Source organism: Leiobunum rupestre, chromosome 6 (assembly GCF_980474605.1).
Source record: "Leiobunum rupestre chromosome 6, qqLeiRupe1.1.hap1, whole genome shotgun sequence".
In the NCBI taxonomy this organism is placed as follows: domain Eukaryota; kingdom Metazoa; phylum Arthropoda; class Arachnida; order Opiliones; family Sclerosomatidae; genus Leiobunum; species Leiobunum rupestre.
In genome coordinates, this window is record NC_143389.1 from 37758304 (window position 1) to 37783285 (window position 24982).

A 24982-nucleotide genomic window follows, 5' to 3' on the forward strand; every position below is an offset into this window, starting at 1 on the left:
GACAGGTGTAAATACTTGATTGGGGGCAAGTGGCGCTCAAATTTTACATTTGTCTGGTGACGAATGTTTTTCTTAGTTAGTTTTATGAAACTGAACCTAAATTCTTAGTATATTTCTTTTTCATAATTAATCTTATTTAATATTATAGCATCACGGCTTTTGAAATAAAGGTTATTGTTTTTGAGGTGGTACATAAATTTTTAAACGTGTTTGCTTACTATATTTATTTATCATAATTAATCTTTCTAAATATTTTACCATCACGGCTTTTGAAATAAAGGTTATTGTTATTGAGGTGGTGAATTTATAAATAAAGGTTATTGTTATTGAGGTGGTACATAAATTCTTACCCGTGTTTGCTTACTATATTTATTTATCATAATTAATCTTATTTAATATTTTACCATCACGGCTTTTGAAATAAAGGTTATTGTTAGTGGCGTGGTGCCTAAATTCTTACCCGTGTTTGAAAAAAGTAGTTTTTTCTTATTTAGTGTTACGAAACTGTTCCTAAATTCTTGCTTGTGTATGCTTATTTTATTTAATTTTCGTAATAAATCTCATTTAATATTTTATTATCACATTATATTGCAACGGCTAAACGCTAGTCGTCGGAATGCTGACATTGTCTTTGAAAAGTCGAGTCAAGTTCACAGCCAACTCAAAAACGGTTCGATTGTTCTAGGGTCTGCAAATTTGAAGCTACGTTATTGCGACTATTTATTGCATCGCAGCTGTGGGTCAAACCCCGCCTTGAAACGGCCGCCTTGACATTAATTTGACGTCACAGATCACGAGGCAAAACGCCAGACGATCCGGTGAAATAATCACGTGACTGCCATGGACGTCTTAATGTCATGGCCGACCAAACGCGTTACCATGGCAACGAAAACAAGCTACGAGGAGTACACTATTGCCGCGGAGTCTTTGCAAAGTAACATTGAAGTACTATTGAATTCCATGTAAAGCCTTGGAAAATTTTCATGAAGTCTGAATTTTGCTGTACTTTTATCTTTAAAGTGGCTTACCCTCTATTCATCTTCATGCCACAGTACGAAATGTTGAATGTTTATTGTTTGAAAGCTGCTAACTAAACAAAATAGCTGGATCACCGTCACGTTGATAACTGATTGCTATTTTGATTTTCCCATCGTCACTAAATATATATAGTTTTTTTAGTTCGTTGTTTTAAAGGAAACACAAGATCGTTGCAGTGGCACCATAATTGTAAATTAATTTATTAAAATTATAATTCTTCAAAAAGATATTCAGTCGAAAAATGTTTTCTTTAATAAATAGTTATCGACGTGGGTGCTTGAAACGACCGCCATGACATTAATTTGAGGTCACAGATCACGAGGCAAAACGCCACACGAATTCCGCGAAATTATCACGTGACCGCCATGGGCGTTTTAATGTCATGGCCGAGTTATACGCGTTACCATGGCAACGAATATAAGCCTTGGAATTACAAGAATTACAAGTGAGTTTGAAATATGCCCCTGTAGCAAATTAGAGTCGGGCCGACGTCGGCAAAAGGTACTAAACACTAAAGTTGGCCGACATTTGGATTTAGGGTCGAAATGTCCTAGGGGTAAAAGGGTCGACCGACTATAAAACGTCGACTCTTTACCGCCTTTTAATAGACCTAAGAACCGACTCTGAAACGACGTTGGGCCGAATTTATATGAATGCTTATTTCCAACCCAAAACTGATCTAATTATTAGATGCCGTGTTTTTCGAATACAAATAAGTTTGAAGAAAAATAAAAGTGAATAAAAAAATCTCAGAAAATCATCCAATAGTAAGAAAATAATAAAAATATCCCCTTTTCCTAAATATATATGGTCTGTTTCATAAAGTTAATGTCGAATCCAATTATTAAATGTAAGGTCTAATTTAAGTCGGATTATGGTCGGCAAACCGACCATAAATAGTCCCAAAAAAGGATTTAAGGTTTTAGTGTCGAAAAAGGTTCGGACGTTTAACTCTTTTTAGAAACGTTTACTGGGCGCCGCCATTATCGTACAGACAACTAACGAGCAACCCCTCTACCGCAGAAATTTCATCCCCCCAAAACCGGTTTGTCCATCACCCTCCCCGTAGACTGTAAGGTAATGGCGGTCGATTGGGAAGGCGCGTTTAAGAGTCTATAAAGAGACTTTTCAACCGTACCCCGACCCTAAAACGGCTTCATGTGCTACAAACGGCTTCATGTGCTACAGGGATGTTAGTTGTTCAAAGACTGACAACTGCGGTTGACGCGAGATTCCATCCGTCTACCGGTGTCTTCATAAAATACGGGAGGTCACGTGCAAATGTAATATATACAATTTGCGGCTGAAAACTATCGCTACGCCCCCTTTGGTTCGCCATTGAAGCCTAGATAGGTAGAGGATAAAGCAGACGCTATTAGTTTTTCCTCATCGTTAATCGTTAATTTTAATTTAAAAATTATGATACTTTTTTTTATTTATTTTTATATAATTTTTGCATCGTTTGCTTATATTTTGATAAGTCGATTTAAGAAAAAAACTATGTTATGACTTTTTAATTTGTCTTTAGCAGACGCTAGATCATAGGCGCAAGTTCGCAACCTCGGAGAAGCTAGCGCCGTTACGCCACCTAGACTCGTTTCGGTTGCGAAAGGTTATTGAAGATAGAGAGCACGTGCTGGAGTCGATAAAGATTTTGCAATTTTAAGTCCACCTGCGAAACGCGCGTGCCAATAATGTACAAGCATAAAAGTATTTTATACTTTAATTTTCAAATTGTTTTATTTTACTTTTAAGCTGTTAGTCTCATGTTTACTACCGCGCAAAAGGAGTCTAACTTTCGATAATTTTTAAAGGGCCACAGAATCGTTTTAATTTTGAGGGTGGGGCTAAATAATCACGTGTCTTGGGAATGGAAAAGCATGCCGGGGTCACGTGACGAGAGGGGAGGCACTTCTAGAAGGTTTCTGTGACTAACAAGGAGACGACCCGAGGTGATAATCACCGATTTTGTTCAAACTCGGGTATAGTGTACACCTCCATTTACCTTAAAAAACCTGCGAGGGGCTTTCGTTTTACCATGGCAACCAAAAACGTTTTAACAACATTATTTGTAATTATTTCCATTGACAATAACATGGGAATCTGAAGGAATCTGTGAAACCTATTAAAAAAAAAAATTTTAAAATTTCAAAAACGTTAAAACAAAATTTAAATTGATTAAAAAAATTAAATTTAATCAAGTTTAAATGCAATTTGGTCAATTGTGGGACCCTTAAAATCCTTCAGATTCCCATTTAATTTTCAATGGAAATAATTCCAAATCATGTTGTCAAAAAAGTCTTCGGTTGCCATGGCAAAACGAAAGTCCGTCGCAACTTTTCCCTTGCAGGTTTTTCAATTTACATGGAGGTGTACATTATACGCGACTTTGAACAAAATCGGTGATTATCACCACGGGTCGTCTCCTCGTCAGTGGCGTAGCCAGAAATCCTTCAAGGGAGGGGTACAAACTTTGTAAAATACCCGAGAAGGGGTGAAATTTTAGTACAGCCAAAGCTACACCCAAGGGGGGGGGGGGTTGGACATGGAAACCCACCCCTTGTCTACGCCACTGCTGTGACTATGTCGGTAAAGCATCAAATAGGACCATTATAATAAAGAATTTTCTGGTTTTTCCTGACCATCGGGCAACCACGCCGCTTAAATAATATTTTACGATGCAGCTTAAGTAACATAATTCAATAAGTATGACAATTAACGAGATTTACAACCAAACTGATTTTCATAGTTATTGCGTAATCAAGATGTTTTTCAGCACAGAGCCCTCTAGTGTCTAAACTATGCGAGACTTCGGCTAAGCCGAATAATCTGATAGGCGGAATATTAGGCTAAAATGATAATAATTAAAAAAGGTTTTCTCGGCGCCACGAGCTCATGTTTTTTATCACGGGTGATTCGCACGCGGGCATCAAAACAAAGCCAAAGCCCCTCGCGACTCCAGAACGTGCTCTCCGATAGTCTTCAATTTATATCAAAAAGTAGTCATCCAAAACGGTAAGTCGCGAGTCCAAGTCAAAGCTTGAAGAGAGTACAGTGCCGAAAAAAGGTTCGGTTAGAAAATTAGCATTAAAGCAATAGGAAGTGTCATACTTATTGTTATCGTGTAACTTAATTATTGGTGCAGTAATCTGCCCGACTGGTTTCGACCTTTTGGGTTCACCGGGAATAGCCGCCGAAAACATTAAATTCCAATTCACAAGAGCGATAGACGTTAGGCAAGAGCCAACATTTTTGAAAAACATTGTTGATCAACACTCGTCGCAAACTAAGTTAATTTAAAAAATATATTCACAACTTGTTTGCCACACAAGCGCGCTTTGGTTGGCCAAGTTTTGAAGAACGGTCGGTTTTTATTGGAATCATGTAATTTTCGTACACATAATTCCTATTACTCATAACTAAATTATAATATTAAAATTAAATACCAACTAAATTACCCAACGACAGCGACTGTTGGATTTTCTACCAAATAACTTAAATAAATTAAAATTAAGGTTGTAATATATATAAGATGTTTGCCTTTATTTAATCGTGCAACTTAACGTTGTCTAAGAATTATTAAAATCAGCAATTTCGAAAATTTCGCGAAATAAGAAAAAACTCTTAGAGACGAATTTCAAATATTAATTTCATCAATTGGAAGCTGAAAGTCGCCAGCTTTTCATCCCCCCCTCTCTCCCCTCCATCAGGGATCAAAGGTTTTTCTGTCGTCGAAAACAAGCAGATAATTTTGTTTGGATCATTTTACGGCAACCTCAAGCGTCTCTCCCTCCCTCTCTTCCTCGTTTTTTCCAACTATTAGAAGTCTTGAGAAGGAAAAATATGAAAACTGAGACGACACTCGGTTTACATTGAAAATCGTCCAGTTTTAAATATCATCAGATTATTCGGAATAACCTTCCACGAAATAAAACATTCATTACACCCTTCGATTTCTCTTTCCAAGTAAAATGGTCGACATATTTGTAATATTTGCTTGTCCATTCGCGTATTTATAACTGGATGGTGGGTTGATTGCCGACGTTTTAGTTATGGAAGTTGCGGAATTGGAATGGACTGCAATAAGCGTGCGACGCTTGTTAGTGTTAATTAATTTATACTCCGTTTAAAATTACGTAACGTGTCGGTCTCGACGTGTTGACTACGTTGTTAACCGAAGGCCCGGGAAAGCAAAGTCGGCTGTATAATATATTTGGCGCCTTTAGATTTGTTCCGGTTGCGACCCGGTGCTTCTCGTATTCGACACGCGAATTATTAATCCGACTCTTTCAAACACACACAGACATACTTTCGTCTCCTTTCAAACCATTTGATTTATGCTACGGTTACGTCCCAGAAGCTCGGGAGTGTTTCTTTGTACGCTGTTAATTACTGACTCAGAAAAAGGTTTCTTAAATTATGAAATTTATATGTATCCTTGAAATTTAACTTAAAGGGGAATTGTCACCAAAACCAAAATGTACGAGGTTTTTTTTACAGAAAGATAGAAATTATATTAATAATTATGTCCCTAAAATTTTATAGTTTTTGGAAAAGTATTTAAAAAGTTACGCTACTTTTTCCGCAACCTACATGAAACGGCTTCAAAATTTTTAGAAATCGCGGTTGAACCTACGTGCAGCGCCAAAAATTTGAGAAAGGGTGGCGTGTAAGGCGTAATAAAAACACGATTAACTACAATCTACCAATATAACTAGGTTAAAAAGCCAAGGAGAATGTCGTAGCAGACGACAGTTCTGACCGAAAAACGATAAAACCGGGGGGAAAATATTTCGTTCACGAGATGGCGTTGCAGGTAGGTTCAACTTAGTGGTTCTGAGATTCTCGAGTCGGGGGGGATAAATTTGGTTGATAATAATAAATCAAATACTGGCAATATTAACGTGAAATATTTTGTATAACCATTTTCGGAGGTCCTCTATCCATTTAAATGGATGTTAACCAATTTTAGGGTGGTGACAGTTCTCCTTTAATGAAGTGAAAGATAAAATAATTTTATCGTGATCACAGTGGGTGACACCCGGTGTAACGCTACTGACAATACCGTGTTTCTATTTAACACAACATCGTTCGAATTTCAGTAATTTACCACCAGAATTTGATTGGTCTCACGAAGAAAATAGAATTTTTCAAATGTTTATGTGACCCATTAAACGATCGAATTGAATTGTTTTAGTTTCGTTTTAACTTAAGCTTATTCGCCAACATAAGCACGCAGTATCTGAGTCTCGGATGAATCACTGTCTATGACTCAAGTATCGTGAAGAATGTCAAGTTCGAAACGTGACTTACCTAGCCCATCTAGATGCAAAAGCGGAGGTGGTGGACCAGCTCCGGCGAGTTCCAGAAGTTTCATGGATGACGCAATCTTCTTCACCGACGTCTCCAGAGATTCACCGCTGACCGCGTTGAATGTTTCGAAACGGTTGCCAAGCATTCGGATTGGATAAAATGAAGAAAGCACTACCACTACTGACCCTCTAACGAAACCAAGTTTGAGGAAACAACCGCGAGAAGCCAAGTACCCCGAGTCGACTGCTCCGAACGAGGTTGTACTCGTTGCTCTTGGCGGACATTCCGCGCCGGAACTTGACTTCTTAGGAAGTGGGGGAGGGGCAGGAAACCGCTTACTTTACAACCCCAACCGTTAAGAAAACTGTAGTCGCGAACCAACTTCCGATCAAGACTTCTCGCCTCTACAATATGTATTTTTTATCATTGTTTCCAGGCTGTTAATGTTAATAATTGTAGGCCTATTATATAGTATGACTCAATTTAAGTCGAATTTTCGATAGCTTTTCGCAGCCGATAAAGTTTCGATTACTACCGTGCTCAACATTCAAAATTAATTCCGCTTCAGTTCCTATAAAGGTAAAAGGTCACCAGTACGTTATATATAAAATACGGTAGTGGACACAACACTCACCCCCCCCCCCCCCTGTTTGAAATCGTCATTTTAACTATTGTTAAAGCTGGTAATCTATTAACAATTGAGTGTTTTCGATAAGTAGCTAATCAGATGATTTTCAATATTAGATTGCGATGTATTTTTATCGGCCGGTTTGCTGTTGGCGTAATCGCGTATATAATTTGACGCTCTTTTCAATGACTGTCAGAAGCGAACTGATATCTTCTGTATTTTTATCATTGTTTTTGCGCGTACCGAATATATATTTAATTCATATATTGAAAAAGCATTGTTCGAAGTATCAATGAACGGGTTTTTATATATTATTACTGTAAAATTTGTCATCATGCAACTACTAAACCAAAGGATTTTGGAAGTAGAAACTTCCGCTAACACCCGCTTGGACTAGTTTTTAAAGTAACTAACTAAAATCACCCCTAGCATTCTGTTAAACCTGGTGGCAGAATATGAAAGTTCGTACTAGCTTCAGCGTTTTCAAATAAGCCAATCCTTCCTTTTTATTATAGGTCTGATTTCAAATAGTGCATGCAAGGCCGTTTCACGCGGTCAAGTGCACGCGACGTCTCGAGCTGATGAGCACGTGCAGGCGCCCTTGCCTGTACTATTTTAAATTAGGCCTGTAATGAAATGGCCGACTTCGTAAAAGAGTGTATACCTTTTGAAAATTGACGGCTTTTAAAATTCATTTTGCGCGTGAAAATACCTCTACATGTTATGGTCAAAAAAGCACGCAAAGAAGCCTGTGTGCCCAAGACATGTACCCGTAGTGTCGCGCGCTAAAACGTCATTTCAAAATCCGTCAATTTTATCAAATAAAAAGTGGTCTTGCCCAACTTGTTAACATTTGGCTCTTACGTCACAAGACACAGCTTTATTAGTATATTTTGCGATTTGCACGCGCACTAAAAAAAAACCTATATTCCTCGCGACTGTAGGCTCACGCGCTAGTAGGCTTGTGAAAGTAAGAGACTGTGACGTAAGAGCAACATTTAAACAAGAAGGCCACGTTAGTTTATAAAAAGAACTATTTCGGCTCTATTAGTGCTTAATTGTTTCGAAGATTGTCCTAAAAGTGCTGGTGAGGTCTTCCCTTGCCTACGTTATTATAAAGGCCCGTTCACGCGAAATTCTTCAATTTATTTCTGACATTTTAGTTGGCAAATAAAGTACGAGCAATTGACGCGCAGCGCCTCTAGGGGCGAGCTCGCGCGTAACTTGGTTAAAAATAAACTACAATTCCCGTTGACACTAATGTAAATGTAGCGATGATTTAAAGTAAATTAATAAACTGTTTTTAGAACAAAATATTTGATAAACATTTTTCCATAATAAATGAATTTAAACGAAACCTAAAAAAAGCTTTTAAGATATATTTTATCGATTTATTTCCGAAATAGGCGGGCTCAAAGTTCATACTTATGCCTAGATCTACATCTAGGGAGCGAGCGGTGATTCTTGGTGAATTTTAAATACATACAACCTAGAGTAATATTTTATTGAAATTATATGACAATTAAAATACTTTCATTAATTTTTGTAACGTAGATCTTTTTAGTCACCGACGTATCTCGTATGCATTGCGCTTGAACTACTGAGCTGTCTTCATTAACTGTTTCCCTAACGTTAAATATACGATTGCCTACCTTTGCTATTCGTAGATTCTCTAAAATAGGTTCTGAGTCCATTTAACGCCAAAAATACCACTATTTCGTTATTTGTTTCGTATTACAATTGGCGTTCGCCATAATTCAACGATAGTACTCGGGTTTTTCCGTTTCAAAATACGCGGTAGATTAAACCGAGGCTTAAGACTGGGCAAGATTCACCGCCTTAAAATTTTCATCTACTTAAAAGATACATTGTGAACGAACCAATGGATGAAAAGTTATGAAACTAGCTTTTAAATAAACCTTGAAACTTATTTCAAGTCATATTTATAAATCAATGTTGACAAAATTAGCGAAAAGTATTAATATCGTTCCGAATTACAAGTTTACAACCTGCTTTCTAAAATCTCATTTTGCTTTCTAATACGCGGGTTGACAATGCAAACTTTACCTGGACGAGCAGCTGTTCGATTATCTACATGGCGCGTTAAAAATATTATTTTTGAATTTTATAAAGCGATAAACGATTTTTCAAGACGATTTTCTATTACATTTAAGTTGATTTAAACGGGAAAAATTGACAGTGGAATATTTATTATATAATTTGGTAGGTTAATTAACGTTTAATTATCGCCAACTTTACATTAATTTCAATGGGGCGGGAAAAAACTTTAAACCAAGTTACGCGTGAGCTCGCCACGAGAGGCGCTGCGTCCGACAAAGCCTATTCTGTCCACTAGATTTTTATCGTATTTGTACCCCGTTACCTAGGTTTCGGAAAGGCTTCAATCAAACCTTTCCCCACAGTTTTCAACGTCATATTTTTTGTGGGTCTTCAACTACTACAAATAATTTGAGATTACCTTCCAAACAAACCACTAACGAGCGCCGAGAGTCATTAAGTCCTAGAAGGCTGGCGCCATCTATTAAGATTTCAGGAATTTAAAAAATCAGCCTTTTATACCTCTCTGAATATGTGTCTTGGTCGATTAAATTACAATTTGTTATAAATAAAAACAAGCTAAAATACCACAGTTCTGAAGCTTATTATTTCAAGGGTTGACTGTGGAATTCTTTGATATTGCAGCTAAAATATATTGACGTTCAAGCGTCAACAGTATTTAGTAAGTACCCTGTTCCTTCGTTACTCGCAGTTGTTAGCTTCAGTCATTATACCACTGTCGCTTAGCTAAAGAATTATGAATGGGTCGAAGCTCCACTTATGTTAAAATTAGACACCAGAAATGTTGGGGAGAATTTGGCACAGTCAAAGCTACGAAACTTATGCAGTTAATTTTATTTTTTTGGGTAATCTTCACCAACAACCGTTATTGATTATCGGTTCAACAACGCAGAATAGCTAAAGCCATCTATGATGTAATTGCGTAAATATTAGTGAATGTTCTCTTTAATGATTAAATGGATAATGAAACAATACAGTCCTTTATGAATTTAAAAGATTGAAAATAGTGATTTTTCTGTAATAGTTACAATTATTTTGCATGCCATTTTGTGCATTACGCATTACTTCTAGATCTTGTGCAGATAGTCATTCACTTTTTGAGATGGGAATGTCAATTGCAATGATATCATTTGCCCTAAGTAATGCGCTAGCTTGCGAATACAGTGGGGTTTTCAAGTCAGTCACTAAAAAATGCAAAATGTCTATGTCTGTCGCTCGGAATACCCCTTGCACTTTGGTATTCTCATACATGTGAAACGTTGCCTGTTTCCCAGATAAAGCTGATATTGTCCGAAGAAACTCCTCACGTAATCTCACACGTGCTTCTTGTTGCAACGGGTCGTCGCACTGAAACTGACCAGTATTAACATTATTTTCTTCCAAAGTACTCATCATTGGTTAGGTCACTGTTTAAAATTCTTCATAGTACACCTAGAAAAGATTAAAAAATAAATTAGGGTTAATACTCTGAAAAATTAATATCATGAAACTTCGTCACCATTTTTACAATACCTCATTTAAAAATACTTTTACGGTTTGCCAACGAAATTATTTATTAAAAGTGTGATCTGAGTTATTCTGATTTCTTGATCTGGCTGTACGTAGTTATTTGTCGATGCTGTACTGCGCCATTTTAATACACTGTAAAGGTAATACTGCTGGCATCTAGCGTTAAATTACTTTAAAAATTATAATGAACAATTATGGTGATACCATAGCGCAAATAAAAAATAATTTATCACTGATATTTAAAATATTTTTTATTTTAACTTTAATTTAATCCGCTTTTTCTTAGCATATAGAGATGGCGCTACGGGCTTATAAATTTGAACTTAACGGCGGGAAAATCTAAAAATAAGGTTCACGCGTTAAGGTTTTTTACGACGGCTATTTAAGGATTTAATGTTTTTTTAAAAAGCAGTATATCTTTTCTAAATTATGAAATATGACTACGGTGACTTTTAGCGCGGGGATTTGTCCTGGGTTATTTAGGCATCGAAAGAATTATGTTTTGGGGACTTAACGTATTTAACAGATGCAGCGAAGTAAATGCCTTGAAGGTGCCCGGTACCGTGACTGTCTCTTACCTCGGGAGGGTAAAATGCGCCTAAAAATAGTCCAGCCGGCGGATTCCAGAGGTTACTTTTTGCTCAATTCTTTCCTAGCGTGGTTTGGACGACGTCACGACTAGCGTCAACGAAACGAAAGAGTCGAGAGGGGAAGGATGTGTTCCTGAGATTTAACATTTCCTTTGCGTAAGGGGTTTAGCCGGAGCCGCTTTATCCCGTTTGGCTTTTCTCCGCACAGATCCCCGCGTTCCCTCAGCATCCGAAAAATAATCCGCGAGACAGAATCGCCATGGAGGAACTGGAGAAAACACCGTCTATTCTTACGTGGTTGATCGCTTCCTTTCTCCTTGGAATACCTTCTTAAACACTAGCGGTCCCGCGGTAGTGTATTCACTCTTTTTACGTATGTAAACTCTGTTGTATAAACAAAAGAAAAAAAGCCCAAAAAATGTTTCCCACCGCGCGAAAGATGGCATAGTTCTTGTCCTTTAAATAACCGTCGTTTCTTATTTTTCAATGTTGCGCGAGTTTGTTTAGGGGAAGAAAACGAAGCGAAAAAAGAAACGGAAAAGAAATCGTAAGTGGTGAAGAGTGTAAATTTAAACAGTCATGAGCGCCAACTGTCCCGGGTTCCGTCCGCACTCGGTGCGCGCCACGCGCTGCCGCCGATGCTTCCGGGACTACAGCGAGCACAAACCGGAACAGCTCGGGAGTATCAATGACCTCACCAATAACTTCTCGAGAATAAACAAAGCGGCATCTGGAAGCGTGGGAGGAACGATCGGTTCGTACTCATCCGCGAAGAGGGAGAGCAGAATCACCACCGCCGAAGTCGAGCCTCCCAAGCCGCCGCTGAAAGAAGTGAGCGTCGATGCCACCATCTCCCTGCCACGTCGCCGAAGAGGCGAAACCAATTCCGAAGAGAGCACCCCCAACGAATCGAAAGAAAACGAAGAGAAGAAGCCCGAAACTTCGACGAAGAATCCGACGTTAACCGCCTCCAAGCCGCCGTTGCCGGCCGATTCCCAAATCCGAACTAGGCCTCGGAGGCCATTGTCGACGGGGACTTCCATGGACGAGGATTCCAACAGCCCCGCCGAAAGGAGAAGGCGGCCCTCGTCCTGGCTCTCGGACGCCGGATCTGACTCGGAGTCCACCGAATCGGGTCGATCTTCCACGTCGGAACGAAGGCGAAGGGCGGAAAAAACCAGGTCCTTAACGGACGGAAACGAAAGCGATTCTTCCGTGTCCAGTCGAGCTAAGAGAGTCCAGATCTTGGCGGCCAGGGAGGTTGAGACCAGGAAACAGCCCGATTTAGGCGACCGCTCCCAAGATTTACCATCGGCGGATGTTGAATTTATATTACGGTAGGCCTTTTCTAGTTCAATTCGTTTTTGTTTGACGCGAAACTTTCTCCATTTTTACCTTACAGTGTTCCCTAATGATTTCTTTTGTTATTGGTTGTTGTCTTCGATTTTCGAGTTGTTAATGCGTAAAGCTCTACCGTTTCGTTCAGGGTGAAGACCAGCGCGGCAAATATGAAGGAAATGGACGACACTGACAGCATTGCCGCCACTGAGACGACGGAAGCCACCGAGACGACTTTAACGGCGCCGGACAACATCGTGGAAGATTTGCAGAATGAAGTGGCGTCTTTGAAGAGCGAGCTGAAGTCGTCCCAGCAAAAGTGCGCGAAACTGGAGGGCGACAAGACTCGTTTGGAGAAAGAGAAAAAGGACATCATCGAGAAACGCAAAGTGAGCGCCAAAGACAAAGAAGCTTTGGAGAAAACCGCGTCGGAATTGTTGAAACTCAAGACGACGGTTAACGAGCTACGGACGAACAAGGAGGACTTGACGGACGAGAACAAAGTGCTGAAATTGGAAGTGAAGGAACTTCAAACTGAAATCGAAAAACGCGTTGCCCCCGAGAAAATAAAGAGCGAGATGAACACGGTTAAAAACAAACTATCGCAGGCGGAAACGCTGTGCGAGGAACTGATGGAAGAAAACGAAGAGTTGAAGAAGGAGATGAAGGAAATGGAAGAAGAACTGGAAGAATTGCACGACAACTTTCGGGAAGACCAGGCCAACGAGTATCTGGACTTGAAAAAGGAGCTGGAGACGTTGAATAAAAACTGCCGCGTTTTGCAGTTCAAGCTGAGGAAATCCGAACGAAGGTGCGAGCAGTTGGAGAGCGAAAAGGGCATTCTGGACGAGAAGGTGAAGGACTTGCAGGCCACCGGTAAGATCGACGCCGACAAGACCAAGATGAAGGAGCTAGAAGTGGAGGTCAACGTCGCCAAAGAAGTGTCCTTCAAGATGCATTCCGAACTGGAGTCCCTCAAAGAATCTGTCAGAAAAGCGGATACGGAGAACGAGCGACTTCGGCAACAACTTATGAATCTACCTGGCGGTGCCAAAAGCAACCACGTGATTCCGTCGGCTGTCGAAGTGAGAGCGCATCCCCCCTACTCCCTCCTCCCCCCGGTAGACTCCGACGATACATCCCTGACCAAAAACAGTTCCTTAACCTTGTGTGTACGAAAAAAAAATGACTTAATGACGACGCGGTACGGGTATGCCTTTTTGGCAGAGAACTTTATTAGTTTTCAACGCAAGTGGGTCACGAAGAGCCCACCAGGAAAAGAGAAAGAGAGCTCTCTTTGATTCTAATCTCTTTCTCTAGAACTGTTCCTAGTAACGTTTTCGGCTCTCCAAATCTCAGGGGTTTTAAAACGAGCAATTGTGACAATTATTCCAAATAAGAATCTTTTTTTTTTGCCTTTTTCTATATTTCCGTACGTAATTTATTCGAAGATACCAATCTCGGTATTATTTACTAAGTGTCTAGTGTATATAAGATTCCGGAGTAGTGTCTTATCTGAACCGTAAATTTCTAACGGAGCATTATCTCGTTCGATTCTCCCTAAGTAGCCCGTAAAAAGTAACCTAATCCTCGCTTTTTCTCTTAATATTCGCCTCTCCGAAAGTCTTCCTTTCAGACTGACCTTTAAATTCGCCTCCAGACTACCATCTGGTCTGTATCCTATTCGTAGTAGCTTCTAATAGCTGTCATAAATTTCCCCATAATTTTCGCCAAGAAAAACACCCTCCTTTAATTGCGTTATTATTGAGGGCTAAACCAATTAACCCCCATCGGTTTCCCATTTACGTTAATTTAGAACTGACCAAATAATAATTGATGACTAAGGCCATAAACGCCACTACGGTTAGCGTCAACACTAAAAATCCCCGTTAAGGTTGGTTTTCACTAGAACATAAACGCGACGACGGTGAGGGCGGACGCAAAAATATTGTATTAGGCCTAACGGGGATTTTTTGCGTCGAAGCTAACCGTCGTGGGATTTTTGGCCTAATTGAAAACTATTCCTTAGGCCTATTACAATATTTTTGCGTCCGCCCTCGCCGTCGCCGCGTTTCTGTCCTAGTGAAAACCAGCCCTAAGCCTCTCATTCAAATTAGACATAATATACTTTAGACAATTTAATTGGGTTTGCGTGTAGTTTTAAAATATACATCTGTAGGGCAAAAAGCCAAAGCGCGATATTAGGGGATCCCTAGCGCGCCCTTTTTGTTTGTCTATGATTTAGGAAGTGTAATACTTTGTTCTACCAACCGAGACTAGCTATAGCGAGAGAGAGAATGAAGCCATTTTTTGGAAAGGTTCCAAACTGGTCCGACTCGTCGCTTCTTAGTTTAACGAGTCTCGCGCGTTTTCCAGATATTTAACGAATACGTTTTGCGAAGTTGCCATTGACCCCGATTGGCTAAGACGATCGCCTGGTAAAATAAACAAAATGAAGGGTATCTAAATAAGTCAGGGGGGTGTCTAAATTAGTTCAGTGTTTCTTGCCTCCACTAGGCTGAAAAAATAAACATTCCAGACTGAAAAGTAACGCGTGTCGAAACACTTTGACGAGTTTGTAGTAAATTTTACTTACAACGTAACCATTCTAGAGAATTTGAACCTTTTCCCTAAATGACTAATCGAAAATTAAAGTTTTTGACATTTATTTGAGTTGAGAGTTCATTTATACACTTTCCTCTTCAGCTACCGTCAGTGACTAAGGATGCTTCCGGGAAGAGTTACGAGGCGGTGGTTCGAGATCTGTACGATACGATGGAAAGAGAAACGGACATGAGAGAGCAGCTCCGATACGCCGAGGATGAGATAAAAACAATGCGTCGCAAATTGTCCAGTCTGGAACAAGAGAACGAAACTGTGGTCATGCAGTTGAAGAAAATGGCCACGTCTAGGTCCAAACCGGGTACGACCAAAGTGGACGAAGACGAACTGTCGCCGGAGGAACTCAAACTGCAATTCGAGCTGTGCGAACAGGAAATGTTCGTTTTGAGGAAGAGAGTGGATGAACTGGAACACGAGAACGAAAGTTTTCAAGGCGAGGTCAAGTACTTGCAAGATAAATTGGTCAACCAACCTTTAGCGACCATAGAGTTACCCGAATTACCGCCGTTGGAAAAGACGGGTCCTACCGTCTACTACGAGCAGAAAATCAAACTGTTGGAATTCGAAGCGAGAGAGCTGAGGCGAAAATTGGTAGAGAAAGAACGAGAAAATGAAAGGTTGCAGACGGAAGTCGAAGTCCATCGCAGGAAAGCGTCCAAGGTTATTGTTAGGAGTAGGTCTCTGGACAGTGAATTCCAGGTCGATTTGAAACGGCAACTGCAGTTGGTCGAACAAGAAGCCACTATCCTCCGACAGAAAACGATGGACTTGGAGAACGAGAACGATAAGTTGCAGAACGAAAACAAACGGTTCCAGCTGCGACTCAGCAGGAAGCCACCTCCGGGGCCGGCTGATTTGATGCAACTAGAAAATATGGAGTTGAAGGAGAAGGTCACCGAGTTGAATCGAAAGATGAACACGCTGAAGGAGGAACTTGTCAGCGCGGCCGGCGGACAGGTTATATCGGCCACAGTTCTTCAAGAATACAAACCTAAGAAGGAGTCTTCGGGACCGTCGGACATGGAGAATCAATTAATAGCCTCTTTGAAGAAAACGCTCAAGGGAAAAGAGGAAGAATTGTTCAGTCTTCAAGCCAAAATCTCTCAAATTGAGGTCGAAAATTCCAAACTAAGTCGCGACTATAAGAAATTGAAAGACACGCTCAACTACAAGAAGAGACCGATGAGACCAGTTAGAGAAACGGCCACCAGAATGGAATTGAAGGAATTGATCAAAGACCTAGAGGACGAAATATGTATGCGAAGACGTGGAGTATATCCGCGTAAAGAGAAGAGTCTAACGTAATGTTTTATTATTTCAGCGGATCTTCAGGTTACTGTCCGTGGTAGAGAGATTGTGCAAGAAAATTTGAGGGAGGAATTGGACAAGACTAAGACGCAGTTGGATTCCACGCAGAAGGATTTCTCTCAGAAAGAGGAGAAATTGACGTCAGAACTCAACGCCTTGAAACAGCAAAAGGAATCTTTGAAAAACGAAGCGGCTAACGAGAAATTGAAGGCGTCATCTTTGGACAAACAGGTCAAACAATTAGCCAACGCGCAAGGTACCGACCTAAACCTTTTGGAGAAGGCGCAAACTTTCCAGACTGAGAAAGAAGCCATGGAGAAGAAAATCAAAACAGTCGAGACCAAGTTGAAGAAAGAGCAAGAGAAAACGAAAGACTTGGAGGATAAACTAAAGGCCATCACCTCGATGAAAGAGGAACTGACCAAAGGTAGCCAGATTCTCGAAACTCAGAAGAAGGAATTGGATAAAGAGCTTGAGGATACGAAAAAGAAACTGGAAAAGGCCCAAGAGCAAGTCAGCGCCTTCAAACGCAAACTGGAAGACAAGGAAAAAGATTTTTCGTCCAAATGGAAGGATTATAATGAAATTAAGAACGAGGTTTGTAGTGGTGCATTTTAAAATGGTTTTAAACCAAATGTATTTACGTTCTTTGGTATAACAGTTAGAAGACGAGCGGTCAAAACTAAAACAACACGATAACCGTCAAACGGAAGTTGCCGTTGGTTGGCTGAAGGAGCGAGAAGAGTTGAAAAAACTCTTGTCGGATATAAGAGCTAAATCCGAAACATTGCAGGAACAATTGGGCTCTCAGGAAACGCAGTGGAAAGAAAAGGTAGCTTAATATCAGTGTCACTATTTTTAGACATTTGAAATGTCCTCGTTATTTTTATAGGAAACTAAGCTGAGGGAAGAACAAGGCAAAAGAATAGAGAAGGCGGTGAAGGAAGGCAAAGTTCAATTGGAAGCCGATCTTAAGCAGGTTCAAAATGAAGAGAAATCCTTAAAAGCCAAAGTTGCTGATCTTAATGAAAAACTAGACAAGGTACGTTGCTAAATTGAACATTTTCATCATTTTGTCGCACCATATTCGTTTCTTTCAACTAGACTGAAGGCACCTTGAAGGAAGCGCAAGACAAAGTTCGTTCACTAAATAATCAGCATCGAAAAGACCGCGACGAGTGGCAAACTCTCGAGAATGACTTGGAAAGTAAGCTTAGAACGGAAACGAAGAAACGTGAACGGTTGGAAAAAGATAAAGACCAAGAGACGAGACAGCGAGATCAGGAAATTATCGCTCTCAAGGACAAAATATTCCAGTTGGAAAGAGAGCAGAGAAGAGCCCAGGTAAAACTTTAATAGTGTATTATCTACATTCGGGATATTGCGCAAGGAATACGACATTTTTTACTGACAGGGTAAATTGGACGACATTGTTTCGGAGAACGAAAGTAGGATTAAAGAGCTGGAGCGACAGCTAGATCAAGAACAACAAGAGTACGACGATCTGACCACGAAATATGAACAATTGGAAGAAGAGTTCTTATCGGTCAAGTCCCGTCTGGTTCTGGAGAAAGAACAAGTTCAAAATAACTTCTCCACGATGAAACGTGAATATGATCAGACTTTGGCCGAACTGAAAACTCTTCGAGAAACGTTCAGCACGAGACAAGACACTTGGATTAAAGAAAGATTAGATCTTAATGTAAGCGTGTTAAATGTCAAATACGATCGGGAATTGTATTTATGTTGAGACATCTTTCAGGATACCATCAAGAAAATGCAGATCAAAATTGATCGGCTCGCTGACTCCGAGCAAGATAAATTGCGTCTAAAGGACACAATCGCGGAAAAGAACAAAGTGATCGAATCGTACAAGAAAGAGGAGAAGCGATTGAAAGACGAACGAGATAAATTGAGGAAAAGCGTAAGTTAATTACTGTCCGATTTAATAGCAAAAGCAAGTCGGTGAAATTTCTGTTCCTAAGATTGACGATTTGAACAAACGGTGCGCCGAGTTGGAACGTTTGGAACGAGCGGCGAGGGCCAAAGTTGAAGTAGCCAAAGAAGCCCAAGATCTGCGAAACAAATTAGGTCACAGCGAAACGACTCACAAAGGAGAACTGGCCACGATGAGGGTTGAGTACGAAGGCCGCATTCGAATGATGAGCCAAGAGATGCAAACTATGCAGGCACAGATCGCCGAATTGGCCAGAGATCGGGAGGTTCTGATCACCCGGTTAGAGGAAGCGGATGATATGGTAGAACAAATCAAAACTAGCTCGCTTAAACGCGAAAGAGTTCGTGGTAGAGAAGAGGTACTTTTTGTAAACTAGTCTTAATGGTCATTAAAACTCATAATTTAAACCAAATCTAAAACCGAACATTGTATTAGGTTGAATTAGCTCGACGAAAGGCGGAAGATCTTCAAAGACAGCTGCAAAACGTCATGGAACGGTACGAAGCGGCTGAACTAGAAAGCAAACGTTTAAGGGTCCAATTAGACGCCGAGAGAAATACTTGGCAAGTCCAAGTTTCTGATCTAAAGTCCAAAGTTAATCAGGTCTGCATTTGTATCGTATATTATTCTTTTGCGTATACTAATACTGGTTCGACCTAAGTTTGAGGAGAAGAATCTGATGGATTCTGCCAGAGGGTCAACAAGAGGTTACGCCAAGACTCGCTTGGAACTAGCTTGGGAAAAGGAGAGGCAAGATCAACAGAAACTGCTACAAGAGACGCAAGTGTTGGTTAACGAACTTAAAGATAAACTCGTCACCGTTGAATCATTGAGGGATAAGGAAAAGCAAGAAGCCAGAAAGCAGATCATCGATTTGAAAGACTTGCTCGATTTGGAAGAACAAACGACGAGAAGAAAGAACCAAGAAGTTAGTAGTATCTCGTCCAGGTTTCTAATTACATACCGACGTCAACCTAACTTACGATATTCATTTCGCTTTGGTTAGATTCAAGCCGAGGTGACCGAATTAAAGGAATCGCACGCCAAATTAAGAAGCCAGAACAACAAACTACGTCAAGAGAGGGAGATCATGGAACAAGAACGCGAACAATGGAGGGACCGACTCATCAACACCGAAGACGTACAAATCAAAGTAACGGACTTGATGGAAGAAGTCCAAAAGATGGCCTCGTTAGTAGTACCACCTCCTGCGCCACCCACCATCGGGGCTGAAGTTACTTCAGCATTCACGGCTTCGGAAAAAGCATTGGTCAAACCTCCGCGCCGTGGGTCCAGAGCGAACGAGGAACTTCGAGAAGCGCTCGAAAAGGTAACACTCGCTTTTAGTTTAGTAATTGGAATACTATAACAAGTCCCATTTTTCCAGATTCGTAAGCGCACGGAAGAGTTGCAAAAAGTTTCAACATCGACTGGCGAATCAAGTATAGGGCGATCAACGTCCTTTAGAAGGTACGGAATCGTAGTTTCGTTTCAGTTAGGGTTTTTATAAATTTTTGGTTTCTCGTCTTTCAGAGCAATATCGGCATCCGAGGTCAACCAACCGATGAGAGTTCGCAGCGGTTCATCCGGTAGTGATCCGAGTCAAAGATGGATGAATCCGCAGAGAATCACAAATTACCCTATCGCGCCTCCAAGTATGATACTTCGTCCACCACCTAGACAGAAATCGCTCTTCAGAAAGAGTTTATCCCTGGATCAGCAACTGCACACCGACATGGGCAGTAAGATCTGGGATTCCGGAGACGAAAGTCTCAACAATACGCCTTACGGCAGTCAAGTGAGTCTGCGAAGTAAAATCAGGGGTCAGTTCCTATCGCCCACCGGCTACGAGTCGGACAGTTCGGTCGGGTCCCTGGATTCCCGACTCTCCAGGAACACGGGCATGTCGATCAGTTCCCGGCCATTGCATTCTCGACTGGATTCCAGGGAAAGCAGCGTTCTCAGTTCCGCCGACGAATCCTCGTCGACCCCCCTCAAAGTGAAACCAAAAAAGACATTGCGCGAAAAATTAAAATTATCCTCGTCCAAGAAGAAACAGAACAGCGTCGAAGAAACGACAACCGGAGACCTCGTGGCTCAAGTCGGTTTGTCGACGCTCGGCTACGGCTCGCCCCAAGTTTCTACCAAACCCGAAAAAGACGAAAAGGATAGAAGCATTCGATCTAGAATTTCCAAAGCCCTCAAGAAACCTTTGAGTCGTTCCAGTAGCTTAGATAGATCCACAAACGACCGTGAGTCGGCCAAAAAGATCACCGACGAGGACTTGTCGACCGTCAAATCGGCTTTGGAGGTAGTTTGATTTTTTTAATTTATCGCTATATTCTTTGATAAATCTTGCCTTTTTTCAGAAAACTGAGAGTTCCAAACTCAGTGCTAAAGGCGACAAAGGCTCGAAGAAGTCCCTCTTCTCCAGAAGTAGCTCAAAGGAGGCGAAACCCAAGTCTTCCGCGCCGTCCAATCCAGAACCCCCACCGATTGTCCAGCGAGAGGAAATGCCCACAGCGGGGGCTTCCATGAGGGCAGCCGGCACAATTCGTCAACGTACTACAGACTCGCGCTATTAAAAAAGGTGCGGTTCGCGGTGATTGAATGAATCTTTTGTACTTTTATGTACATTTTATTAGGTAAGAATTAATCAAATTGCGAGCATTTAAGTTACCTATCCGTTTTGAAACGTTATTAGCCTTTGTCAGGTCTTAGCGGGAGAGACAAAAACACATTTCCAAGGCTGGATGACTTTTTCATCATTTGACAAATTTTAGAACCTTTCACTTTAGGACGGTTACGGTTATTGGTCGAATCAACCGTAATCGTATCATTTAACTGTTTATTAAGCTGTAAATTAAGCAGGTTAGAAATTGTTTTGCACCCATCCCACAAAATAAAAGTGATCACTTTTTCTTCTAAACGCACCACAAACGCGCGTTTATTTTCTTATTTGAAATTCCCTCTTTTTCTTTATTGGGCTGGCAGCCCGAGTCGATAGTTTCAAGAATCGTCGCTAGATGCCGATACTATCTTCGTAAAAATCAATATTGCGGTTTTTCAGCTAACCGTCTATTACTCCCACTAAATTTAAAACATATATTACACGCTTTAAATTATTTTATTTTCTTAAATTTCATATTTACGAAAATATATTTTAAGGGATAGAAACCTTATTTCTTAAATTCTTAACTAAAAACTTGATTAAGTCCAATGAATTAGAGGCACATAGCGGCCATCGGCAGAAGCTCTTAAACCGCTGGATTTTCGTCTGTTAAGCGGACGATTCATTATTTATAGCTGAGCTTACGAAAATCCATCAATTTAGGATTCTAATTAGCTCTATATACGCCTATATTAAAAGGTGGATAACAATGCCGACCCACCCAAAGAAATTTGAATTTTTATGAAAGACCAATAAGAAACTGCAGACGACATTCAACCGAAAACACGAAACTACGCAAGACAGGAAATTCCTCTTCATATTAGTCCACGACGCCGCGAAATTTTGACCGGCGGCGGCGATCCGGTGATTTTTCAACGGCGGCGGCGGCGCAATCGGCGTGCGCGGACTGTTATGTCGTTGGCGGCGTTAACTCAAAATTTAACGGCGGCGGTGTTTATATTAAATTTCGTAGAAAATAAACTGTCTTTTATTTGCACTACCAAAGTAATAATTGAAATGTGATAAAGAAAGAACTACATTTTTGTTAAAACTGCAAAGAAACTGATATTAACGGAAAATCTGGTAGCCCTGTTAAAAATATTATAAACCGTAGACGGCGCCCCGAGAAAACATCGGCGGCGCAAAAAACGACTGTCGTCGGGGTCTACTCCATTTAAATTCAAATTTCGTAGGGTGGACCGGTGGGTCGACTTTTTACCCACCTTTTAATATAGGCACTTCCATTTAACTTGGCTTGGGGGCCCACTAATGAATTTTAAGCCTCGAAATAATTTGTTGGACTCCAAACAAGGTTATTTTACGGTTTTTTACCTAAAGTAAAATTTGTAAAGTTAATGGAGTCTACTTTTGGAAAATAATTAAGCCTACATCCGCGGCTCCACCACTGCCCACAGAAAACCCACAACGCCTTAGCTTTTGGGTAAAATGAGCGATTTTGGACTGTCAGAGAAAGTAAGAGAGCTGGGAGAAAGGTGTTTTTAATTACACGCGCTGCTAGTTTTAAAGAGGGTGCCCTGTTGAGAAAGTTGAAAGTTGAGACAGTCACATATCTCATTTCCAGAAGGGGGCGCTTTCGAGGCCGTGGAAGATTTATGCCTTTGCCGAAAACGATAGAAGAATCTTGTTATACTTAAAATCTTTAAATTTTTCGTTATGATTAGTCAAAAAAAAATAGGAAATTTTAATTTCTAACAACAGTTTCCGGCTTCCATAACGGTTCCAAACGACTGAACTCGAGGGTCAACCGCCGGTCAAACCGTAAAAAAATCTCCCTTATTACCAGACTGTTCTGTGAAAGGAGGAAGCTCGATGTTTCGCGCCGTAGAACGAACTGTCCCTTGACTCGAGTCTAGTAGGCAGGTTTCCAGCATCGGTGATCCTGAAAGCAATTACATTATATTGCGCCATCTATCTCCCGGGTCTTTTCGTGTCGGTTCGGAATTCGGCGTATTTCTAGTATGTTTAAATTAAAAGCGCCCTTCTTACGCTTGAAACGTTTATGGCGATATCTAAACGCTCTTAACGTGATTAAACCACACCGATTAAGTTTTGTCATTACAGGCCAGGCCAAAATTGGTCCATATCGTTTATAAGGCTAGAGGCTCGCTCGTAATTAGCAGAAACGGTGGATGAAAATAGACGCGTGGTTGTCGGAGGTGATTTGGTCAACGCCCACCGCCGAGAATAGTCCCCTTTGGATTTTGTTTTGGGTTGAATTACTTTGGTGAGCCCCTTTCGCTTTCGAGGCAGGGGTGAGAGGGACACCCATTTTAGTTTGACCTTACTAATGATGAGGTTACGGTCTCGCGGATGCGAAGAAACAGAACTCGCCCCAGAAAAACGCATTATCTTGGAACTCGCTACGAAAAAAAGTTATTTTTTTCTCGAAAAATTCTTTTACAGAGTGTTTCTTTTTAGCGTTTTCGGCAGGGCGGATTATTTTTTTGTTTGCGGCTGGAATTTTCTCCGATACAATCAGCATACGCCACAAACAAGTATTTAAGGCCCCCTTATTCAGTTGGTTTAGTGTATACGTAAAGAAATATTTCCACATGAGATACCGCTGGTTAAATTTAAACCAAACTCCCTGGCTGATCAAATAGAAAGATTATTCAAACAAAAGAAATATTTCACATTTGAGCCACGTCGTTTAGAAACTCAATTTTAAATGGCATTTGCTATTATATGAAATTTCATACTTTATAATCTCAATTTTTGTCTTTGTATTAAATTTAATACGAGTTATTTTACTTCGAAAAGCGCTCATTTTACCTCTCCAATAATATGATATTTAGTAGTTTTAAATTACTTTAAATTGGGAAGAAATATAATTTAAGTATTATAAAGTATTCACAATTATTTGGGGAACTTTGGCGCGAATAATAACGCTATTAACTAAAATTAGTGTTGTTAATTTTCCGGAAAAATGAAATGCGGAAAATTTTCCCGAAAAACAAAAAAATTAAACATAAATTCCTTTTTAAAGGTTTTTTTTATGATTTTAACTATATAAAATGTCTAATATCAGTAAACATACTACAAAACATTAATAGTGTTACATAATCAGTTTAAACTAGTCTAGAGGTTTTTTTTTACTATTAGATTCGAAAAAATTAAGCGAAAATGCCACTTTATTTAAATCATGGAATGAAAACTTTTTTAATTTTTTTTCGGAAACATACGGAGCATTTTCCGGAAAATATTCCGACTTACAACACTAACTAAAATAGTTTGCGAAAAAAAATACCATTACACTTTTATAACTTCTAAAAACAGGTGAAAAAAGTTACCATTCATTATATGGTTTAACAAATCTCTCACGACCATCCGTAGTTGCAAACTAATTGTATTGATCTCTGTACGGTACCCCTGGAATGTTGATTTGACCTCTAGCCCGCAAAGAAACCAACCCTACCAGAAATCTACGACCCCAAGTCGACTTCAAGTCTGAAATTCCGTACGCCTCCTCGTAGTTTCGACTGTTTACTAAGGTTTACCGAGTTAAAAAAGACCCCCTTTTTTAATAACCCCCACCCAAAAATAATTCACCACGTGGTCTAATCGGCCCACTTTTATCGTAGACCGGCACGCGAAGCACCTGCGTGACGTCATCTGTTAGCGCGTGAGTTTACTTTTTACTCGGCTTTTCCGTCTCACTTCGCGACCCGATTCGACGGCGATAGCACCGCCAGGAACTGCAGATACAACGCAACTCGGCGGCTGAAAGGGGGGAGGGCAGCGATACTAAATAAACCCCCGAATCGGAATAGGAAAGGAAGGGAGGGGGGCGAAAATAACATTTGGACTAAAACTTATCTCAAGGTTAACGTTGCCCCCTTTTTATAGATAGTGGACTCTTCCGATGGCAAGTTCTGTTTTTTTTATAGTTAGTCGCGTTAAGGAGAGAA

General features: G+C 40.4%; 1 protein-coding gene across 1 annotated transcript; it reads left to right on the forward strand.

The window, feature by feature from the left end:
• Nucleotides 1–11277: 11277 nt before the first annotated feature.
• Nucleotides 11278–21322, forward strand: LOC149940819 (uncharacterized). The gene is made up of 16 exons (XM_090179734.1): nucleotides 11278–12494; nucleotides 12644–13580; nucleotides 15202–16372; nucleotides 16439–17022; nucleotides 17087–17257; nucleotides 17318–17467; nucleotides 17530–17769; nucleotides 17840–18127; nucleotides 18188–18349; nucleotides 18411–18740; nucleotides 18818–18985; nucleotides 19044–19310; nucleotides 19389–19712; nucleotides 19770–19852; nucleotides 19916–20693; nucleotides 20752–21322. The coding sequence occupies exons 1-16, from the start codon at nucleotides 11737–11739 to the stop codon at nucleotides 20965–20967; spliced, it is 6627 nt and encodes a 2208-aa protein (XP_090035860.1). The 5' UTR covers nucleotides 11278–11736; the 3' UTR covers nucleotides 20968–21322.
• The last annotated feature ends 3660 nt before the right edge of the window (nucleotides 21323–24982 follow it).

What these genes read in the sequence shown, in the direction of transcription:
- LOC149940819 (XM_090179734.1), top strand. Translation starts at nt 11,737, where the DNA reads ATGAGCGCCAACTGTCCCGGGTTCCGTCCGCACTCGGTGCGCGCCACG. An exon ending in GAGTTCGTGGTAGAGAAGAG is followed by an intron (nt 18,741 to 18,817) that starts GTACTTTTTGTA and finishes ACATTGTATTAG; the next exon opens with GTTGAATTAGCTCGACGAAA. An exon ending in CGAGAAGAAAGAACCAAGAA is followed by an intron (nt 19,311 to 19,388) that starts GTTAGTAGTATC and finishes CGCTTTGGTTAG; the next exon opens with ATTCAAGCCGAGGTGACCGA.